This window comes from Barbus barbus (assembly GCF_936440315.1).
Source record: "Barbus barbus genome assembly, chromosome: 35".
NCBI lineage: Eukaryota > Metazoa > Chordata > Actinopteri > Cypriniformes > Cyprinidae > Barbus > Barbus barbus.
The window spans coordinates 27699524-27724103 of record NC_136763.1 but is presented as its reverse complement, the minus strand read 5'-3'; the positions used below and the strand labels follow the sequence as shown (position 1 = coordinate 27724103).

General features: G+C 38.8%; 1 protein-coding gene across 4 annotated transcripts in view; it reads right to left on the bottom strand.

Moving 5' to 3' along the window:
• LOC306854953 (ubiquitin-like modifier-activating enzyme ATG7) overlaps nt 1–24580 on the bottom strand; it is a 116435-nt gene that overhangs the window by 8475 nt on the left and 83380 nt on the right. For 3 of the 4 annotated variants that reach the window (XM_079393272.1, XM_079393274.1, XM_079393271.1), the window contains one exon: nt 21645–21767. In XM_079393272.1, the coding sequence (XP_079249398.1) occupies nt 21645–21767 (123 nt within the window). Of the gene's footprint in view, nt 1–19051; nt 19127–21644; nt 21768–24580 lie in introns of those variants that run through there. The other variant, XM_079393273.1, reaches the window with a different exon arrangement.

Below are 24580 nucleotides of genomic sequence, written 5' to 3'. Positions count from 1 at the left end.
CAGATGGTTTTCCCATCAGCAGAGCGCAGTCCTGGAGCCGGAGGAACGTGTCTGCTCAGGTTTAACACACAGGTGTGTGATGAGGGACAACAACACCAGCCATCACTCAGGGAAACTTCAGGATATGGAAAGTCTTTCAAATGATTGATATCAAGTGTTTCACGCAATCTTAGTGATGTTAAATACCTCACGAGTCCTCAAGTACACAACTAGCATGTGATAAACTGAACCTGACTAGAGGAATAGTTCAACCAAACTGGATTTTTTTTAGCATTTTTATGATACAGTTTTGTTGCCTTGTGTCCTTTTTGAAGCTTCAGTGCATTCAAGCTGAATAGAAAAGAGCAAACTCCTTTTGTGCTCCAAAGAAAATGATACAGGTCTGAACAAACGATGGATCAGTAAATGATGACAGAACGCCCATTTCTTTAAAGTGACATTTCACCCCAAAAGCGAAAATAAATGAATGCATGAATGAAAATAAGATTTTTTTGTCAATGGTAACCAAACTGGAAGGAACAGGCAGAGCTTTCAGTCTGAGAGAGAGATACAGAGTCAAGCAAATGAGCTCCCAGAGGCCATTCTGTCAGCTGTTCCGATAACAACATCTCAAAGTCATCATCAGCACAGGCAAACAAGACTCTGACGCTGCCCACGGAAACAGCACAGGAATCTGCTCGAGCCTCGTTTTACATTCGTTCATCACCTTGGTACTTTTACAGCTTAAAAACAAGATTTGTGTCATTTCTATACATATCATTTATTTTGCATAAAAACAATAAAATAATATAAATATAATAAATCATGAGCAATGAACAACATTTTTACAGCATTGCTTTTAGTTTTAAATTCAGGTTAATTTTGATTTATAAATATACTAGTAAATACAGTAAAAATACTCTATACTTGTGTTGATGGTTTGTTATATTGTTCATTGTTAGACGCTCACCCGTGGTTTCACAGACAAGGCTTAAGTCCAGACTAAAATCTAAATCTGAGCTGTTTGGTCTTAAAATATATCAGTATATTTTGTTTAGTCTCAAGAAGGACACCAGTAATGTTTTTATCTGATGCAGGTTTATAATAATGACTTAAACGTCCTAATTGAACTATGTCCTAATGATGGTGTGAGGAAGTCTGTGAAACCAGGCCTCAATGCATCACTCCACTGAAACATGTCCCCTAGGTATTTAACAGGCTGCAAGTTACAGATTTAGCATAAAAAAAATTATTTTAGTTATTATTATAGTTATTATTAACTAATACTAAAATGAAAACTAAAACCATTCAAAAATTTCCATTATTAGATTTTTTTTAATTATTTTTATATTATTTGTTTTCATATTTTGTTTTAATTTTACACTTCAATGTTGTTGTTTTTTGTAATTTTATTTTTTGTTATTTCTATTAGTTTTTGTTCTTTTTAAGTATTCATATTTAAGATGAATCATTTTTTATTTCAGTTTCAGTTTTAGTTTTGTTTTTGATTCTGCTTTAGTCATTTTAGTGACTCAACTTAAATTTATTTCAGGTTGTTGCCAAGGCAACATTTCTCAATTATTTCAGTTTAAGTTTTTTCATTTAGTACGTTGTTTTATATTTTTTCAGCTTCATTTAAAAAACAAAACAAAACAACTTGCTATATATATATAGATAAACTATAAAATAAAAAATGTGTTTTTAATATTTGTATAAAAAAAAATGCAGTAAACATTACAATCAGTGTAAAACAGAAACTGGATTAGGATGAAGCATGCTGCAGAAAGGCACTAAATAATGGCACTTCCTGCTCACTTAACACGGTTATTTCCATACGGTGTTGATTTAATGAAAGGCAATAGTTAGTCCAGCATACAGCACAGTCTCTGAGGCAGAGAGCGAGTGTGTGGTCTGTGTTTGGGTGGTGTTACGCTGCGCTCAGGAACACTGGCTGACGTGGAAGGGGAAGTTTAGCGCGTTGCTTGGACTACACAGCCTGGGTTTTTCCCTCCTCACGTCTCTAAACTCCTCCTCCGGCCGTCCTCCAAACACACAGCTCCACACACACAGCTCCAAACACACAGCTCCACACACACAGCTCCACACACACAGCTCCAAACACACAGCTCCACACACACAGCTCCACACACACAGCTCCACACACACAGCTCCACACACACAGCTCCACACACACAGCTCCAAACACACAGCTCCACACACACAGCTCCACACACACAGCTCCACACACACAGCTCCACACACACAGCTCCACACACACAGCTCCAAACACACAGCTCCACACACACAGCTCCACACACACAGCTCCACACACACAGCTCCACACACACAGCTCCACACACACAGCTCCACACACACAGCTCCACACACACAGCTCCACACTCGCTCCCTCCGGACCATGAGTCACTGCTTAAACACACACACACACACACACACACAGTGTAGAAACTCTGCTCATTTCTACTGTAAACACACTCATACTGTACAGAAACTGGGAGGCAGGAAGTGAATATGGTGAGCGTGTTTCTCGCGCTCTTCTTTCTCTCCGCGTCACAGATTGACAGAATCAGCAGCGAGTGAAGGCTAGCGGAGGATGTGGAGCGCTGCAGCTGCGGTTTGTTGTTGTTGGGGACGGATGGATGGAGGCCCCGCTCCACTGCGCTCATCCTGGCCCCGTCTCTCTCTGTGACACACTTCCTGCCCCACAGATCCAGGGAAAGGCCATTTTAGGGTCCCGCTCCTTCCGGACTGAGCTTTCTTCCCACGCAGTGAAAAACAAGGCTGCTGTTCCTTGCAGTGATGCAGAATGTCGATTTGAAGGAAACATTCGTCCACAAGCTGTCATTATTGATGCCAGTAATATGCTCATATCTTTAACACGAGCACAAACATCACAAAATGAGTCAAAGTGAACAAGAAAGCTGGGACAGAGCTGCATGATTTGGAGAAATAATGTAACACTCCACGTAGTGTGCCGTGGAGGGAATCAACCGTTCTGAATAAGAACGGGACCCAAAACACAAGACAAACTACAACAGAAGCATAGTATACATCCAGAGCTGGGGAGATTACTTACACATTGTAATCCATCACTGATTCCAAATTACATGAGAAAAATCGTAGTTAGTAACGTAATCCCTTACATAACACATTTGAGGTAATATAATCAACTACTTTTAGATTACTTTTGAATTACTCTTTTATTGCATTGATGTAATAGGATTCAAACTCCACATGTGAGGTGGCAGAATATCCCAACAACAGTTCAGTCCATAACCCACACAATAAACAAAACCTGGGTCCAAGTCGAACAAACGAGCGAGAACGCTCCCGAATGCTGGTAAGCCGGCTACCAATATAGTAACTTCAGAATCAGAATCAGAATCAGAAAGAGCTTTATTGCCAAGTGTGTTTGCACACACAAGGAATTTGTCTTGGTGTTATGAGCTTCCAGTACAGAAAGTACAAACATAGTGCAGACAACATATAATTAAGGTGATAAAGAACACTAATGAAGAGAATATACAATAATTAAGGATAACAATAGTAATAAAAATAAAAATATACAGAAAAGAGACATGACCATAGACAGAACTGTGAATGTGCATGTGTCAGATGAGGGTTTGATGGGTTATTAACAGATGTACAGTACCAGGGTGTGTTATGTGTTGTTCAGGTGGGATACGGCCTGGGGGAAAAAACTGTTCTTGTGTCTGGCTGTTCTGGTGCTCAGTGATCTGTAGCGCCGGCCAGAGGGCAACAGTACAAAGAGAGAGTGAGCTGGGTGTGAGGGGTCCAGAGTGACTTTCTTAGCCCTTTTCCTCACTCTGGAGGTGTAAAGTTCTTGGAGGCTGGGCAGAGGGGCACCGATAATCCTCTCAGCAGTCCTAACTGTCCGTTGTAGTCTTCTGATGTCTGTTTTGGTAGCTGAACCAAACCAAACAGTTATAGAAGAACATAGGACAGACTCGATGATGGCAGAGTAGAACTGTTTCAGCAGCTCCTGAGGCAGGTTGAACTTCCTTAGCTGGCGGAGGAAATACAGCCTCTGCTGGGCCTTTTTCGCAATAGAGTCAATGTGATTGTCCCACTTCAGGTCCTGGGAGATGGTGGTGCCCAGGAATCTGAATGACTCTACTGAAGTCACAGTGCTGTTCATGATGGTGAGTGGGGGGAGAGCAGGGGGGTTTCTCCTGAAGTCCACTATCATCTCCACAGTTTTGAGCGTGTTCAGCTCCAGGTTGTTAAGACTGCACCAGACAGCCAGCTGCTCAACTTCCTGTCTGTAAGCAGACTCGTCACCATCCTTGATGAGGCCTATGACTCTAGTGTCGTCCGCAAACTTCAGGAGCTTGACAGAGGGGTCCTTTGATGTGCAGTCATTCGTGTAGAGCGAGAAGAGCAGTGGGGAGAGAACGCAACCCTGAGGGGCGCCAGTGCTGATGGTGAGAGTCCTGGATGTGAGTTTGCCCAGCCTCACTAGCTGCTGCCTGTCTGTCAGGAAGCTGGTGATCCACTGACAGATGGAGGAGGGCACAGAGAGCTGTCTCAGTTTGTCTGAGAGAAGTTCAGGTATGATGGTATTGAAGGCCGAGCTGAAGTCCACAAATAAGATCCTTGCATAATTCCCAGGTTTGTCGAGGTGTTGCAGGATGTAATGCAGTCCCATATTGACAGCGTCATCCACAGACCTGTTTGCTCTGTAGGCAAACTGAAGAGGATCCAGCAAGGGTCTAGTGATGTCCTTCAGGTAGGCCAGGACCAGTCTCTCAAGTGACTTCATGACCACAGACGTGAGTGCGACAGGTCTGTAGTCATTAAGTCCAGTGATTTTGGGGACGGGAATGATGGTGGAGCGTTTGAAGCAGCGGGGAACTTCACACAGCTCCAGAGATCTGTTGAAGATTTGTGTAAAGATGGGGGCCAATTGGTCAGCACAGACTTTTAGACAGGCAGGTGAAATACCGTCTGGTCCTGAAGCTTTCCTAGATTTCTGTTTTCTGAAGACCCGGTTCACATCCTCTACACAGACTTTAAACGCAGGTAGAATGGTGGGGGAGGGAGTAAGGGGGGTTGCAGGGGGGGAAGGTGAATGTGTGAAGTGCAGATCAGAGCGGGTGTTGGGTGTCAGTCTGGCCTTTTCAAATCTGCAGTAGAACACATTGAGATCGTCAGCCAGTTGTTGATTCTCCACAGACTGTGGGGGTGGTGTCTTGTACATGGTGATGTTCCTCAGACCAGTCCATACCGACGCCGGATCGTTGGCTGAAAGTTATTTTTTCAACTTCTCAGAGTAGTTCTTTTTAGCCACTCTGATCTCCTTTGTTAGTCTGTTCCTGGCCTGGTTATACAAGATTTTATCCCCACTTCTGTAAGCGTCCTCTTTGGCCTGACGAAGCTGTTTGAGTTTCCCAGTAAACCACGGTTTATCATTATTGAATGATAAGAATGTCCTGGTGGGGATGCATATATCCTCACAGAAACTGATATATGATGTTACAGTCTCTGCGAGTTCATCCAGATCGGTGGCAGCGGCTTCAAAAACACTCCAATCAGTGAGGTCAAAACAAGCTTTTAAATCTTGCTCTGCTTCATTAGTCCATCTCTTAACAGTTCTTAATACAGGCTTAGAAGATTTGAGTTTTTGCCTATAGGTCGGTATGAGATGAACCAAACAGTGATCAGAGAGCCCCAGAGCTGCCCGTGGGACAGAGTGATATGCATCTTTAATTATTGTGTAACAATGATCCAATATATTACTGTCTCTGGTGGGACATGTAACGTGCTGTCTGTATTTTGGCAGTTCGCGGGAGAGATTTGCTTTATTAAAATCTCCAAGAATGATTAAAAAAGAGTCCGGGTACCTTTGCTCTGTTTCAGATATTTGTTCAGCCAGCTGCTGCATCGCGGCGCTCACGCACGCGTCCGGAGGCACGTACACATTCACGAGAATGAAGGAGGAAAACTCGCGGGGTGAATAGAACGGCTTACAGTTTATGAAGAAGGCCTCCAAATTAGGAGAACACATCTTCTTCAGAGTTGTTACATCTGAACACCTCATTAACTTCCTTGTTATGATCACGTGGAAGTCTGCGACGCAAGGTAACGCGCCGAATCTCGTGAGACTGAGCTCATCCGGAGCAAATACATGCACACACAGAGGCAGCAATACAGAACATGGTGATAACTAGAATACATGCAAATGCTTTACCAAATGCATGTTTAAGTGACTCAAACTCAGAAGCAGAGATGAAGCAGCATTTACTGTCAGCTGAGATGATGAAAAAATGCAGCACATATATAAATTGTGAAACTTTTAAAAAGGCTCTGTGTTTGGCTGCATGTATACGGTAACATTCACACCAAAACTGAAGTGCACTTAATAATCGTTAAGCAATGGATTCTTGATGAGTTCCAGAGTCCTGATGATGATCGGGTCAGTCTGACACTCGTCTCCGCAGGACCAGGCAGGTGTGTTTCAGGTGTTGTACCCAGAGGAGCTGCAGGTCTGAACATGCACACTTCACATACGTCCACACTCGCCGGTTTGGCAGGTGGAGCCGAGCTTATCGCAGCATCTGAGAGGAGCGCCGAAATACAGCACAGCTTCATCAGATGAGGAAAACAGAAAGCCTGCAAGCGCAAACCTGCCCCGCTTAATTACCAGTGTGACGAGCAGCCGCTCCAGTGTGGACACACACACACACACCTCCTTAAAGCCAGCATCTGAGAAAAGAGCATTTAATGAGAAAGACTGGAAGACTTTCAAAGACGAGGGCAAATCATCTGAAACCAGAGAGGAGGTTTTTGGAGAATCTGAGCCCAGATCAAACACAGAACCGCAGAAGCAGAGCTGACGTCTGTGCCGCTATCATCTCTGTGCGCAGGTTTGATGTACGCTCATCCAGACGAACACGATCTGAGCTTCTGACGTCAAATGTCAAAAACAATACTAGATTTAACCAGCTGCTTTAATCACAATACTGCAGACTGCCAACCATAGACGATCTCACTTTTCCAACATCAACAACAAAAGCCATCTTTACACTGCAAAGGTGTCACAGAAGCTGCATCTGACTGCTTAATGCTGCTCATGTACTCATATTTACATACAAATTACATAATGTAAATAGCCTATAAATGAAAAAACAGGAACTCCGAGAGTGAAGCCTCAATATCATCACTGTCGAGTCATTATTGTTCATTTTTAAACTTCAATCTGCTGTAAAATCTGCATTCACAGTCACACCAAACTCCCAATCACACGGATTACTACAGAAACATCTGTAATAACATTTCTACAACTGCCAGCTGAAGTATGTTTCATCTAATGAGTAACGGGACATCTACTGAACTTATAACTAACTAAAATCTCATAGTGTATTCTTTCACCTTTATGTTTGATTTTTGAAGCCACTGGATGATAAAGGGATTGTTTGCCTGCAAATATATTACAATTATAGGCAAACACTTTAAATCACAGCATTACTAACTAACAGTCCCAGCAGCAGCATAAGCCGGCAAACAGTCAAACACTGATCATTTTTGTAATAATACCTGGCACATATTGTTCTTAAACAGCACTGCATGCTGCTGCAACATCAGATTGCTGGTCACACTTTATTTTAAGGTCTAATTTAAACACATTTTCTGCTTGTTAATAATAAGTTAGTTGTTAAGTTCAGGTATTGGGTAGGATTATGGATGTAGAATATAGTCATGCAGAATATGAGACTTTAAGTGATAAACAGTCAATTTTGACCACAAAACCAGTCATAAGTATAAATTCTTTGAAACTGAGATTTGTCTGAATAAATAATCTTTCCATTGATGTATGGTTTGTTATGATCGGACAATATTTGTCTGAGATACAACTATTAGAAAATCTGGAATCTGAGGGAGCAAAAAAATCTAAATATTGAGAAAATCTCCTTTAAAGTTGTTCAAATTAAAATCTTAGCAATGCATATTACTAATCAAAAATGAAGTTTTGATATATTTACGGTAGGAAATTTACTAAATATCTTCATGGAACATGATCTTAATATCCTAATGATTTTTGTCATAAAAGAGAAATGTATAATTTTGATCCATACAATGTATTGTTGGTTATTGCTACAGATATACCTGTGTTACTCATGACTGCTTTTGTGCTGCAGGGACACATATATAATAATAGGCATGCTAATAAGCGACTAGTTAATAGTGAGAATTGGCGCCTATACTAAAGTGTTACCAAATTGTTTGTTCTGATAACTTATTTTTGGAAAGTTGTGAAGTACAAGCAAGATACAAAACAACTTCTGTTAGAAACTTCTAGTTCAGTTTGCGCAATAATCGACTAACAATCTTTCTTTAAGCTGCTTTTTACAGTGATGTAAAGGTCTCTGCACGGTTTAATACTGTTTGATGACACGACTGACATTATGAGCACCAGTAATAATGAAGCTTGCCTCAGCAAACACCTCTAATTACTGTGTGCACTAGCTAAAGGCCAAATCACACCACAGCAAAATGACAGATTTCATTCGAGCAATCATTTGTGGATGGCGTATACTCTTCATTTGAAACATTATGTGGGCTGACAACAATCTGTAATATGAGGTTTACAATGATGAGATAATTAAACCGTCATGGTTTAAAACCGTTACCTTTATCTGCAACTAGCCTAAAAAAAAGAAGGAAAATCCAAACATGGGGACGATCCTATCTCTCGCTCCCATGCGAGGTTTGAAGATAAGGGCCGGTGATGTGGCCCCTAAAGGGCCCGAGAGGAGATTACAGCGCTGTCGGACAGTGCCAGGATCAGTCGTGCTCCATCTGGAGCCGTGAGAACAGATAAAACAACATATCCAAATGATTTCAACCCAGCCACAACACAACTCTCCACGCTTCATTTCCACAGCGCACAAGTTTGATCAACGTGTAAAAACCTCCTCGTGCACCTGTAACAACAGATCACGAGCAGGAAGAAACCCTGCTGAGAGAGGCGGATTTAACACAGTAAACATTCAAAGTGCATGGATACTTTGGTCATGACATTTTTGCATTTATTTTTAAATAAAATTAAAAAATCAGATACATAATCCTTCAAAAGTTTGGTGTAAATTTCTTTGTTTTTGAAAGTCTCTTCTTCTCACCAAGACTGCATTTAGGCCTAATTAATCAAACATACAGTAAAAAAAACACTAAAAACCACAGTAAAATGTGAAATATTATTACAATTTAAAAATGCTGTTTTCTATGTGAATGTGTGTTAAACTGTAATGTATTTCTGTGATCTGCAGCTGTATTTTCAGCATCATTACTGCAGTCTTCAGTGTCACATGATCTTCAGAAATCATAATAATATACTGATTTACTGATCATTTATTGAACACAGTTGTGCTGCACAATATATTTGTGGAAACTGTGATGCATTTTATTTTTCAGGATTCACGGATGAATACAAAGTTCAAAAGAACAGCATTTATTTAAAATATAAATTATTGGTAATTTTAAATGATTTTATTGTCACTTTTGATGAGTTGAATGTGTCTTTGCTGAATAATTTCTTAAAAAAAAAAAAAAGTACCGACCCTAAGCACCATATCTCAGTTTTGCTTAATACAACAGATATTAACACAAAATGAATGCTATGAAAAATAAATATGAATATTCCATATATTTCCTGACAGAAAAAGTTTTGTAATCCTTATTGTGTTAATGCTGGAGTTCCTAGCCTTTCAGAGAGTAACTTTAGAAGCGAGTTGATTTACTCACATTAGTATCGACTGTGGCCCTGTTGACCAATCCTGAACAGAAGAGAAACAAAGTAACTGTACGCTCTGTAATTGAAGATGACACATCTTTGTTTGCGTTGGACAGTAAGTGGTTAGCCTGTTGTTTCTGTCATGAGTTGTATGTCATGATGCAACAGGCTCATCTCTGCTGAAGAGCGGCAGGTACATCTGCAGATTAAATGTAGCTGGTGCTGAAGGCGGCTAATAATAAAACATTCATTCACCCCGGAGAATGACTTCCAGTGAATGTGCTCACTCGCTCTGGTGTTATACACGCTGTGAAGACATCAGGACAACACTGGTGTTTCTGCAGCTCTGCTTCATGTGTTTGTGTGCTGGAGGAACACCACAGTAAACCAGCAGATGTGATCCCAAACCAGACTGAAGCAAGCTAGAAATGCCCCACCACGGCAAACAAACTCAGTTTACAGAAAGATTGAATCTGCTTATGGATACAGCTTGTGTAGTTCAAAAACAAATGTTTTATTGATTCATGGACAGACGCACCATGATTTGGCTTTGATTTAACGATCAGTTATATAAATATATAAGGGCTAAAAATGCACAGCAATAACTCACACAGATATTTATAAATGAGCCATTTCGTTTCAGTCGGACTCAAAATAAAGACTGGAGTAGCTGTGCAGTTTGTCAGAAATAGAAAGAGGCGTCCGTCGACTGAAGGCATAGACAGCACCGCACACGTCTGGCCCTAAATAGTGAAGATCTTGCTCATGTTCAGGTCAGTCATGCACAAGACGGTTTCCACACCTGTAACCCTGTAATAATCCATGCGAGCATAATTGTGTATAATATTAAAGGGAAAACTAAAATGCAGAATGCTGAGTTTGTTTGATTTAAAGGGGAAATAAAAGGGAAATCTGCTGTTCATTTACGTATCCTCAGGCCATCCAATACGTACTTGTTTTTTCTAGTACAACAGAACAGAAGATTTTTAGCTGGAACTAAAAATCTACAGGCAACACAGAAAGTGTCCCTGTGGCTCCTGACGATATATTGAGCTGCCCGATAGAATCAGCTGGCAGAAAAGAATCAGGTATCTGTTGTGTTTGCCTGAGGACTGCAGGTAATAATTAGGGCTGCCCCCTAATAGTGGACTAATCATTAGTCGACCAGAAGAGGCTTGGTGCACCAAAATATTATTAGCCACTTAGTCGCAGAAAAAAAAGAAAGAAAACAAATCCACAGACGAAGTCACGCAGTCCTTGACTAACATATGGTTAACGGCTAGTTTAATACAGGACATCCAAACACTCATTCATCAACCTCAAATAAGTATAAGCAACTTTACATGGCCAATCAATCTAATGGTAACCTAGAGAAATGTGTGCTACTGACGTGTCTGTGTGGAGCTGAACAGTAGCTCACTGCAGGACAGATGGAGGCGCTGGAGCACGCACTTACTCATAAAATACTGCTCATTTTTGCTCATATAGATACGAGTAATACATCTTTCAAATCTGTAAAGACTACGTTTATTTGTGTGCACTCACAATAACAACAAAACATTGTGCTTTTGTAAAATAATGAAAGCAAACAGGATGTGCTTTCTGCCGTCAGACTCTGTGAACCTGAGCGTGAAACTGTGTATACTTGCCTTACAGACATTCATATATATATATATATACACATTAGTGCAGTCAATCAATAAAAAAAAACTTATTAATCAAACATTTTTCTGAAATTAATTAACAACATTAAAGTTTTTAAATACTGCAATAATTTCACATTCAATCTTCAAATTAATGTACAAACAACATAAAGACAGTATATTTTTAATATTTGTTTAATGGCATCTTTATGTTTATGACTGAAGGCCAGTATCACTGATACCAATTAATACTAATTTCCCTATAAAAATGTTTCCTCCTAATATTTAACCATTGACTATAGTGTTCAACTTTACATTATAATCAAGAGCTAACAATTTTAACACTTATTAGACTTTAAAAATAACTTCTAATTTAAGTGAACTTAAAACAATCTTCACATAAACCCATTATAATAAATGTCATTTATTTACCTGTTCCCCCTCAGCAGAAATATACAGAAATTGAATAAAGTTATCAAACACTAAATTCTAGACTAAATACAGATGAACCCCTAAAGCTATAAAAGTGACTGATTTGCTCTTTTTTCTCTTGTTCTTGATGAACAGTCATCACAGCAGCTGGTTATTCGCTTGTTTTGGCTGCTATTTCTTTAAGAGATCTGACACGTATCGTATTTTCTCTCAACTCTATCTTTTCTGACCGGTTTCAGTGTCTTCTAATGAGCTGACGAGTTGAATCGAGTGTGTTAGATGAGAGAGACAGGGCTAGGATGCTCCAGGACAGTTTGGAAAACCATTTCAGAGACATGTTCTTACTGTAACTCATATCTAACATATTACATGCATGCACAGTTTTAAGGCAGATTTAATCGCCTTTTTGGTAACTTCATGACTTAAACTAAGAGCATGCAATGCCATGATCAGTTCTTTCGCAATTTGATATGAAATGATACAGGCCTTGCGCGTGCCGGCACCTCTGTGCGTGTATTGAAGAGCATGCGCTGCAAGCACAGCTCGTTTGTGACGCTGAAGTGAAGTTGGAGCGCGCGTCTGAGACGTCTCCTGTTTGATGAGCTCGTAAAGACATTCTGCGACTGAATAAATGCACTTCTTGTCAAGAAAAAGAGAGACAGAATTAGCAGTTACGAGTGGGTGGCCAGCCCTAGGCCCCGTCCCAGCGTTAACAGCATTAAATAATTTTTAACGCGTTACACAAAAAATAGATTAATCGCCTGCGTTAACGCGCTAATTTTAATAGCACTAATATATATATAATAATCAAAAAGTATGGACTCAATTAAATTCACAAAACTACAATAATGTATTATTGTTAAAATTCTAACAGTGCATTATGAACTCTTTCATTTTCTAGGATTCTGTGTTTTATGATTTGATACAAATATTTTGAACAAAAATGGTTGAGCGATCAAGTGTTAATCAAATGAATGCTTTAAATGATTTTTTGCTTAAAATCAAAGAAGGCCTCTAACACCAGCTAGATCTATTGTTTGTCTATTCTATCCATTTTCTTTTTATATATAATATAATAAAGAATAAAAAAAACCTTGCTACGTGTTCTGCGTTAAGCTAAATGAGACATGTTATAGCACTTGCACATCATTGCTCTTTTGTTGGTTCTGATTGCTTCCATTGTCCTCATTTGTAAGTCGCTTGGGATAAAAGCATCTGCTCAATGACTGAATATAAATGTGAACAATTTAATTTAATCTTTAAAAATACAATCAAATAAATACAATTCCTCTTTTGGCAAACAAAGTGCTGCATGACTTAATTAAATAAAAAAACTAGATTGTGTGTGAAAGTGTGTTAATGTGTAATATTCCTTAATGTTTTCATAAACTGTCTTATTATTCCTGTTACTGTTCCTTTGAGAAGTACATTCTACTGTCCAATAGTACTATATTTAGTGTGCTTGTTGTGTCTTGAACGGTTCCTCATCATATTCCTCATTCATTTCATCTCTCCTGAAATCAAAGAGGCCTTCCTCGCGGTCTACTGAGGAGCTTTAGCTGGTAATGATGTTGGTGTGTTACTGGAACAGGCACGTCTGACAGGTTTGTGTGGGACATCATAACGCAGCAGAAGAACTGCATCATTTGACTGGAAACACACAATGGCATCTTTATTAGAGAGATGGATGGATTCAGAAATGAAGGGAGCACACAGAGCTGTATTGTGTGCCGCGTCAGGAGAAGTCTTGTGTTCGTTCATCGCCGCCTCTAACCGCAGATAACAAGATCATTCACCGAACGTGAGGAACGACGACAGAAGAAGACTAGTCAACACACAGAGCTCTGCAGAATACTGGCAAATCACAGTCTGCTACAGATTCCATGAAGACTTTATTCAGCAATGTGCTCTGGGTTACTCTCTTTAGGTCATGTACTATAATATTACAAGTACATCTGACTACTTTTCACTTAATCTGTTTCAAACATACCATTAAATGTACCATATTGAAAGAAAAAATCAAAACAAAAAAACTAAGAAAATATATTCCATTATTTTATACTGTATCAACATCATAAAATGCATTAAACGTTACATTATCGCAGGATTTCCCAAACTGGGCTTAATGTAAGAACTGCGGTGGGTTTGTGAGCTGAATAGTATAAAAATAGAAATATTTAATTGTTTACCTGCATGTAAATGTGACATTAATGTACTCTAATATCAGAGAACACAGTAAACATGTGAATATGTTGTAAAATTGTTCAAATATTCATCAGTCTTCAAGTAAATATTTTATTTTAGGGGGTTTGGTTGACAAAAATGTTTGAAAATTCCTGCATTACATGAACAAACATTAATAAACAAGAAAACATCAATGCCATCCCTAGTAAAAAAGTCATATATTTAAAATATAGGTGCTCTATAAATAAAAATGAACATGAGCACGTAGTCTGATTATACACATTTTAAAATGTATTGAAATCCAATTACTAGTACTCCATGCTCTGAATCTGATTATGTAATCCAGATGAAATGTAATCAGTTACTTCTCAGCTCTATCGATGCAGTGGAAACAGATGAAGAAGCAATGTGTTATGTTTTTATAAAGCGCTTTGGTCTGCTTCAGTCAATCAGACTGTGTCCAGATCTCACTTTAGAAAAATGACAACATAAATGTGTTGAAAATGAATGAAATACACTAACACCATCAGCAGAAAAAGACCCTGAATTAATTCAGTCAGTCAACAAACACTCACTGCCTTTACTTCCACTATGTGATCTGTGCAAAAGGATATTCAAGGACAAAAAACAAACAAAAAAACAGAACGGGGGCTTTTTATTTTAGCAATCGGGATTTGATTGAATGGTGAAAGTGAAAATTCAATACCAGAGTTTGCTCAACCGAAAAGGAAAGTGATTTCAGAGACGGAGCGAGTTATAACAATTTGATGAAAGGTCACTGACTACTTAACTCGCTGCAAAAACATGCACTGATGAATAGTGAACACAAAGACCAGAAACATATATATATTCAGAAAATAAATCAACACGGGGTCAATTCTGATTTCATTTAATAATCATGCAATAACGGATGGGCCTTAGTGGTTATTGCATCTGCATAAACTGTGGAGCGCATGTGAGCAACACAAGAGTCTGTCAGACCTGGTCATTGTGAGCAGATCAGAGCTCTGATTGGATAAACGTCAGCACATAGGATATTCCTGTCAGATCCCAGGCAAAGGGAACAAATGATCCGGCTAAAGCACTCTCTATTATTCCTCAATGTTCTGCTGCTGCGTTCACAAATGTAAGCTTCAATCCACGTTTATATTCAATCTATAACCTAATTCAATGTGAACACCTTAAAATGAACACTATCCCTTTAAATTGAACTGTAAGAATAATACTCTGATGCTCACTAATGACAGAGGGGATTCCAATCAAATACAGACCAATCAAATTAGGACTGAGTGATATATAGATTAATCATGATATATCTGTAATGATCTTGCTAATGAAATTAAATTGCTACAATGTGATTTGTGAATATTGCAATGCTTCTCATATGCTTTTTACGTGTCATTAGCTAAACGTTGCCAAGACTCTTGAGTATGAGAGTGTTCTCAGTCAGACGGATGTCTTGTTAAAGTCAGTAGAGATTCATTTCTGTAAATCAGGAATCTTTGTTTGCATCATCGCTCAAATATGTTCACAAAAACTCAATGCATAGCTTTTTACATTCATTAAAATGTTTCAATAAATTTAATATACATTACTGTACAAAAACATGTTTCTGAAAGAAGTCTCTTCTGCTCATCAAGGCTGCATTATTCTAACAAAAACATACATTTTCTATGTGAATATGTGTTAAAATGTAATGTATTTCTGTGATCTGCAGCTGTATTTCCAGCATCATTACTCCAGTCTTCAGTGTCACATGATCTTCAGAAATCATAATAATATACTGATTTACTGCTCAACAAACATTTCTCATTATTATCAATGTTGATAGTTCTGCTGCCCAATAATTTAAGGAGTCAATTAATGAACAGGAAATTCAAGAGAACTTTATTTTAAAATAGTAATCTTCTGTTACATTATAAATGTCTTCACTGCCACTTTTGAATGGATGGATGGATGGATAGATGGATGAATAGGTGAATGGATGGATGATAAATGGATGGATAGATGATAAATGGATGGATAGATGGTTGAATAGGTGAATGGATGGATGGATGGATGATAAATGGATGGATGAATGGATGGATGATAAATGGATGGATGGATGATAAATGGATGGATAGATGGTTGAATAGGTGAATGGATGGATGGATGATAAATGGATGGATGGATGATAAATGGATGGATAGATGGTTGAATAGGTGAATGGATGGATGGATGGATGGATGATAAATGGATGGATGAATGGATGGATGATAAATGGATGGATAGATGGTTGAATAGGTGAATGGATGGATGGATGATAAATGGATGGATGAATGGATGGATGATAAATGGATGGATAGATGGTTGAATAGGTGAATGGATGGATGGATGATAAATGGATGGATAGATGGTTGAATAGGTGAATGGATGGATGGATGATAAATGGATGGATGAATGGATGGATGATAAATGGATGGATGAATGGATGGATGGATGATAAATGGATGGATAGATGGTTGAATAGGTGAATGGATGGATGATAAATGGATGGATGAATGGATGGATGGATGATAAATGGATGGATAGATGGTTGAATAGGTGAATGGATGGATGATAAATAGATGGATAGATGGTTGAATAGGTGAATGGATGGATGATAAATGGATGGATGGATGAATGGATGATAAATGGATGGATAGATGGTTGAATAGGTGAATGGATGGATGATAAATAGATGGATAGATGGTTGAATAGGTGAATGGATGGATGATAAATGGATGGATGGATGATAAATGGATGGATGGATGAATAGATGGATGGATGATGAATGGATGGATAGATGGTTGAATAGGTGAATGGATGGATGATGGATAGATGAATGGATGGATGATAAATGGATGGATAGGTGGATGGATGGATAGATGGGTGAATAGATGAATGAATAGGTGAATGGATGGATGGACAGATGGATGAACGGATAGGTGGATGGATGAAAACCAAAAAAAACTTTTAAGTAATTTCAAAGCCAATATATAAATACTGAGAACTGAATTCGACCAAAACGGCTGAAAAACATTGAATGAATGATGCATTAATATAGCACTTTGAGATATTTGCTCAATGTTGCTCATGATGTGGCTTCAGCTGTGATCTTCACACACTGCTGTCTCTGCGGTGGAGCATGTAAAGAGAGCGAGGCTGTTTTCACATGTAGCTGTGTCTGACAGGGCTAAAATGAAAAAGACATGTGTAGGCCATCCAGCTCTTCCTGTCCAGCAGCTAAAACGATGGCTTCCCATCATCCACACGGACACACTCGCTCCAGCCCACAGCCCACAGCCCATGCTAAATATCCCCCCAAACCCACGCCTTCAACAGAAGAGTCCTGTGAGTCCAGCGCCCAAATACTGCCACAGCACTCACAACATATCACACTGCCAATGTCTCTGCTGACCACAGCTCATCTACAGCCAATTCAAACAGAGACAACAAAACCCACTAAAGAAGAGCCTGAATCAAACCTTCACCTTTACAAAATGATCAGCCCAAAATATCAGTGACGGCCTGTCACGAGGTTAGGGTCTTTATGTCCAGCATAAATACGTGTTTCATTAAGTATTTACATGGTTTCCAAGTGAAAAGTACAAGGATCAGCATTTATCTTACACTATCAACAAATCACCATTACCATGAATATGAAAATACTATTTTTATATTTATAAAAAACTACTTCAAAGTATAACGTTGTTAATACAAACAAAGAGATGAAGATGAGACGACATCATTAAACACTAACTGTGACTATCAACATGCAAAGTTTTTGGGTTTTTTAAAGAAGCTTTTGTAAATTAGGACATGAGATGAGATTAAATAAAGCATGTGTATGAGCTGGCAATCTCCTGATTTGTATTTACAGGTGACAGTGCAATAATAACCATGATCAATAATCACGATTATAATTGATCAGTTTAACCATTATCCTCCTGACTAATATGTACATTTTCATCACTTAAACTTCCAGACTTTTAGTCGACTAAAACTTGACTAAATATGATTAAAAGCTAAAAAAGGGCATTTGACACACGACTAAGACTAAATTAAAAATAAAAACCAGCGGACAAGAACGCTAAATCGATGCCTTATGAAGTGTATGCAGTGTTATTTTAATCAGAAAATAATAAATAATAATAGTTGTGACTTCTCACAGATGGCTAATAGGAGCATGCTATCTAGACTAATGTTCCCTCATTTTAGGCATCAGGAGAATCCTGCAAATGAGATTCAATCAAAAATTGAGTCCAGCAAAGAAACAAAAATGACCACGCTTCTTGGAAATGTCACCATTAGAAAAGAAGAAATCACTGTGGGAAGGCAATTTATGCCTAGTTTGACTGCACACAAAGAAAGGCTACCATCAGTTTTTATTTTAATATCTGTGGCAGAATACAGTAGCGCTGCTAAATTTCAGCCGAGCACAAAGAGCATTGTCTAAAAAGCTCAGCGCATTACTTGATATTGACTCTCTCTTACAGTTCATTCATTCAGATATAATGTCAGACGGACAGACTGTTCCAGCAACAGATTACAGCTGCTTAAAACAGAAAGACTAATGCATTTATCACCTCACAAGATGAACAGTGCGTACTACTCCACACTCGCTACAATATAATATATGAGCTTATAAACACGTTAATACACACCTAATCTCAGTTATGCTGCAGCTCTAGAAGTTCTCCTCTCAAACCCACGGGTCTGGCATCATTCTGGTGAGAAACGCTCACTTTTCCTTTACTGAACACCCTGTTACAGATGAAAGTCTAATGCGGAAATGGCTTGTGAATGTTGACTCCTGATTATCAGGTCTAAACATGCTTAAAAAGTCATTCCTTCAGACTTTAAGCCTAATTAAACCTTCCTAAATATTCACTACAGGTTATAACACCAGCAGTTTAAAAAGTTGTATTTTGTTGATAGAAGTTTCATTTATTTGTTCTAAACTGTCAACAGATGTGAGTCTCAGGCTTATTAGGACGGTTTGATGGCCTTTGCTCTGGTTTTGTGGTTAACTTCATGATCTGAGCACAGAAAAGCTTTCCTGAAGGATCATCAGCTGATTGGATGATGTTGTTTATATCTGTTGAGTTTCACAAGAGCACATTATTATGTAATTTCATATTGTGCTCTCACAGCAAAATCAAGCATGTTAAAATCCAAACATAAACAGACACTTTCCATCAATAGTGCACAAAACAGGACGCTGACTTTTTTTTTTTTTTCTTTTTTTCATCAAATGGTCAGTGGAAGGAGGTGCTAAAACTTCAGAACCAAAATCTCATATGAGTCATACTTTTATTCATTTGCAAATGTTACCAAAATTGGATAAATGTCTAAATACAGTTTGATTTGTGTGCTTTAAATTAAAATTAAATGGACATTAGAATAAAAATTAAATAGACATGCAAATTAAATGATATCCAAATGATGTTAATTTTGGGGTGTTTGTACATTTTGCAATAAATAGAAAAGCACACACTCTTGATAATTAAAATATTTAGTAATAGTGATAAAATGTTACTCCTCAAAAATGCATTAATATTTATTCATTAGATATTTTGATAATGTAAAAATTATGATTTTCCTGATGCATTTAAAACCCTTTGGGTGTGGTTGTTGTTGTACAGATATTTTATGGGTTTAAAACGTGTGCTAGATTAATTCTGAAACATATCAAACTGTTCTCACAAGAACAACATATTATTTATGTGTCTAATGCTTAAAAAACATGGTCATAGGACCACATTGACTGAAAAGGGTAAAGCAAAAGACACATTTTAAAGCGCAGAGTTGCTAACCGTTTCCACAGAAAGCATCCTACTGAACCAAACAGAGCAGAAGTAATGAGAGATGTGTCTCTCCCCACACAAAACCACCACTTCCAAACTAGAAGTGGCACATTTCCATTCATTTCACAGCTTGACATCAATCCCGAAGCAGCACGAACACACACAAGTTAAAAATACAAGACGTCAACATGGGAATACAAAGCGCCTGACTGCAGATCCAAATAAAATGAATCTGAAGGCTTCAGACAATAAGCCTGGGCAAATGCAGGAGCACATATCCTCTCATTTTGGGTTGGACTGCGTTTGTGTCTCTAAACCGCTCTGGAGAGCAGAGGACTGCTGATGTGGGACTTTCCCACAGTTTCAGTCTTCAAACTGGCTGTTTGTCACTGGAGAGTCCCGGCGAGGGACCGTTCCCAGAATCCAAACCCTGTTCCTGGGTAAGCTTGGTGAAGAGCTGGAGATCAGTGCAAATGAAGGAAAACTGTCCCTGGATCAGGAGCAGGAGGAGATATTTTTGGAACACATGATCTCCAGAGCAAGTCGAAGTGAAATTTGGGACTGGAGCCAGGAACAGCAAGAGCTCAAGCAGAAGCAGCAAGAACTGACTGCGTTACGGCTATTTTTCTTTCTGCAACTTCCTGAGCGGGAAGAATTACAAATGTAGTATTTGGGTTGGGTTCGTTTTCTAAATTACATTTGTGTTGCAACCATTATACAGTTGGGCAAAAAAGTATTTAGTCAGCCACCGATTGTGCAAGTTCTCCCACTTAAAAAGATGAGAGGCCTGTAATTTTCATCATAGGTACACTTCAACTATGATCAACTGAAACAACACAACATATGCAAAGAGCTCTCAAGACTGTTTTATGGTAAAGAACCAGCAGACTCTAAGCGTTTATTATTTAATTTCATTATTTATTGGTTACAGCATCTTAAAACATTCTAATTAATTACAATATTTACCCACATGCATTAAATTTAATTAACTAATGCGTCTACACAGATTTTATTAATATCACATGCTCGAAAGTTGAATCTTGCACAATGACTGACGAAGTTTAAAGGGGTGATTCTTAAATTATTTTAACATGTTCTTTGAGGTTCACTCATAATATCTTTCTTCCCAGCATTCCTACTTCTCTCTATATTGCTTCTTAGTTGTCTAGTAAACCAGGCATTGTGTATTATAAATATTGTTGGTTCTGTTAGGAGTCGCTTTTGTTCCTCTATTGTTAAGTTGCTTTGGATAAAAGTGTCTACTAAATGCAGAAATACTTTATGAATTTGCAAAGATGTACTGACTGATGTTGCTGCAATATATTCATGAACTTGGAGACAGATATTGAATATTAGCAATCAGACACGCCGGTCTGAGGCTTAACTGCCCGTGTTTGATGTGAGTTTTGTGCTCTGGATCGTGTGTGTATACCATATGTCAGGCCGATACAAACTGAATGCTTCAATGGAGATCCTCTTTTTCTTCTTAAAAGCATCAGCCTGATCAGATTTCTTCAATGTGCCATAAGCTTTCGTGTCTGAGCTGCTAGTGAACACATCATTCATCATTCACTCATCTCCAAACAATAAGTCTGATCCCGCACCTTGTGTGCACTAGCGGTTACAGGACTTAAAGGCTCTTTCATCTAGAACCATCTGTGCACTGTATATTTCAGCGTGTACATGTGTAAATGGATCTGATCATTTAATAATGAATGCACACAGCATTTGTCAAAGTGATGGGACGATAACGTCTGGCTCAGGTCTGAATGTGAATACGAGCACACACAGTGTGATGAAGAGTCTAACCTCAGCCGCCTGAGTCTCCTGATGGAGTAAAGTCAAGCCGGTCAGATCCTCCAGGAAGGAATGTGATGAGTTGAAGACCTTCGCCAGGAACTGGAAACCGTCTCGCTCATAATTGTCAAGAACCTGTCAAAAACAAAACAATGTGTCATGAAGTCTTCAAACTGGCACTACAACATCAGCAACATCAAAGCAGGGGTGTGCGATATTGACAACAAATTACATCTCAATATTTTATTGCTGAGTGTGTTTTTGAGCTAGTAATGTGGCTGGTTTAGTCCTGTCATGGATAAATTAATATGACAGAAAAACCACCAGTAGGTGGTGGCAAATCCTTGTCTTAAGGAGTGATTCACTGAATCAATCATTCAAATGATTTGTTCAAAACAGCTGATTCATTTAGAAACGAGGCAAATTACTCTCTTTCTGAAAGGATCATTGAATCACTGACTCAAATTATTTATTCAAAAACAGATTCACTCAGGAACGAAGTGTCACTCCGAAACGCACAAATGTTCTGCTCTAACTTTGTTTGCAGCTCTTTTATTGGCAAAAAAAAAAAAATAAATAAATAAAAATATTGCGCCTACAACGTTATCCACTCGATATTAACTTGAACTGTTGTATAAAATCAGTATCACACATTCACGATTGCTGATATTCGGGAAAGCAGCATTCTTGCTTATGTGATATTACTAAACTATATCATATCTTACAAAAACAAAAAACAATACAGGGATAATTTTTGGCTTTCATAACTTGAATTATCGGGGCATTTTAACTGCATTCTAACAGGCTTCTTCACACAGTCAATGCTTCTGGACTCTCAAGATGTGATTTTGTTTGTTTTTTGCATATTGAGCGATATCATTGATAATGTCAGCTCGCACATCGTTAAAACAACAATTACGCTATTATCAAAGATAATAAATATTGCACACCCCTACATCAAAGTGACTTGGGTTTGAGTTCATTAAACTGGTATATGGACCAAACGGTGTTGGTTTGGGTTTTAAGAGGTCTCTTATAGGTTCTGGAGGATGTCGATTTGACTTAAGCTCGACTGAAAACAAAGTCAACATCCATCAAACAAAATGCTATACTGCCTAGAACAACCCATTTTTGGTCTTGGAGCTGATGTGTTTGTCTTGGGGTTCCTCCAGGAACAGGGTTAGAAAACACTGGTCTAATGGCACTTTTCCACTGCATGGTACGACTCGGCTCAGCTCGGTTCAGAACAGCACAGCATGGCTCAGTTCGGCTCAGTTTGCGTTTCCACTGCAGTTTAGTACCGCTTTAGAGTGGGCGGGATTATTCACGTGTCGTTATAGCAGCGCCGCCTCTGCTGCCATGACTCCTGAAAAATGTTTTAATTCCACGTCGCTCCATTAAGCTCTCGCTGGATACGCTCCTCGGCTATCAAGGAGAGGAACGTCTGTACTTCCTAAACAGAGAACGAAACAGACATTTTTTGGTTGTTTAAAAAAGGTGCGCTCGTTCAAACAGTTGTATTCAATCCTTCGCTGGCTGTGCCGATTTAAATCTAGCGGGTCTGTTGTGTCTCGTGCCGCAAGATCAATGATGCAGGTAGTGACGATTCTCTCCGGCCAATCAGTGATCAGCAGAGTTCACACATCACGTTTTGGTAACGGTACGGCTCGCTTGGAACCTCGGCCTAGGTGGTACTAAAAAAAGTACCAGGTACCAGGTACTGTACCCAGTGGAAAACCCCCCAAAAGTGTGCCGTACTGAACTGTACCATGCCATACTATGCAGTGGAAAAGCGCCATAAAAGTTCACAAATCCTGCTCCTGGGGGGCCACCTTCCAGCACAGTTTAGCTCCAGCCACAATTAAACACACCTGGATCAGCTAATCAAACTCTTCAGGATCTATAGAAACTTCCAGGAAGTTGTGTTTGAGTTGTGTTCTCATCAAGTTCTCTTAGATAGACTATATTCTATTGGCATTACTGGTGTCCCTCTTAGTTGGTTCAGATCTTATCTCTCTGGGCGCACACAATTTGTTCAATTTAAAAATTTCAAATCATACGTTTCACCTGTTACCACTGGTGTTCCTCAGGGCTCTGTTCTGGGCCCTCTTTTATTTGTCATTTATTTACTATCCCTTGGTTACATTTTTAGGAAAAACGGCATCAGTTTTCATTGCTATGCTGACGACACCCATCTTTATTTGTCTTCTAAGCCAAATTCTGTCCTTCTCTCCTCTTTTCTTTTGGATTGCTTAGAAGAGATTAAATCCTGTTTTCGTGTAATTTTCTCAAGCTGAATACTGACAAAACAGAGGTTCTCCTTGTTGGTACCAAATCCATTTTGTTAAAATCTTATAGTTTTTCATGATAATTCTATAATCTTCCCATCTACTCAGGTTAAAAGCCTGGGCGTTGTTCTTGATAGTCCTTTATCCTTTGAAAAGCAAGTGAACAATGTTACTCGGTCTGCATATTTCCATCTACGGAACATTAGCCATCTTCGGCCATTCCTCACATCAAATTCTACAGCTATTCTTGTACATACTCTAGTTACCTCGCGCATTGATTACTGTAACTCTCTTCTATTTGGGCTACCACACAAACTCCTTCATAAATTTCAGTTGGTCCAGAATTCAGCTGCTCGTATAACTACTAGAACCTCCTCCGTCGAGCATATCACTCCAGTTCTTTATCATCTACACTGGCTACCTGTTAAATATAGAGTAGAGTACATGATTCTGCTTCTCACTTTTAAAGCTCTTCATAATCTCGCGCCTCCATACCTTTCTGATTTGCTTCATATCTACATCCCGAAGCGCACTCTAAGATCTTCTTCATTATTTTCCCTTGTTGTACCTTCTATTTGCTTAGCCACTATGGGGTCTAGGGCATTTAGTTTTGCTGCTCCTAATCTCTGGAATTCTCTTCCACAATCTATAAGAGAAAGT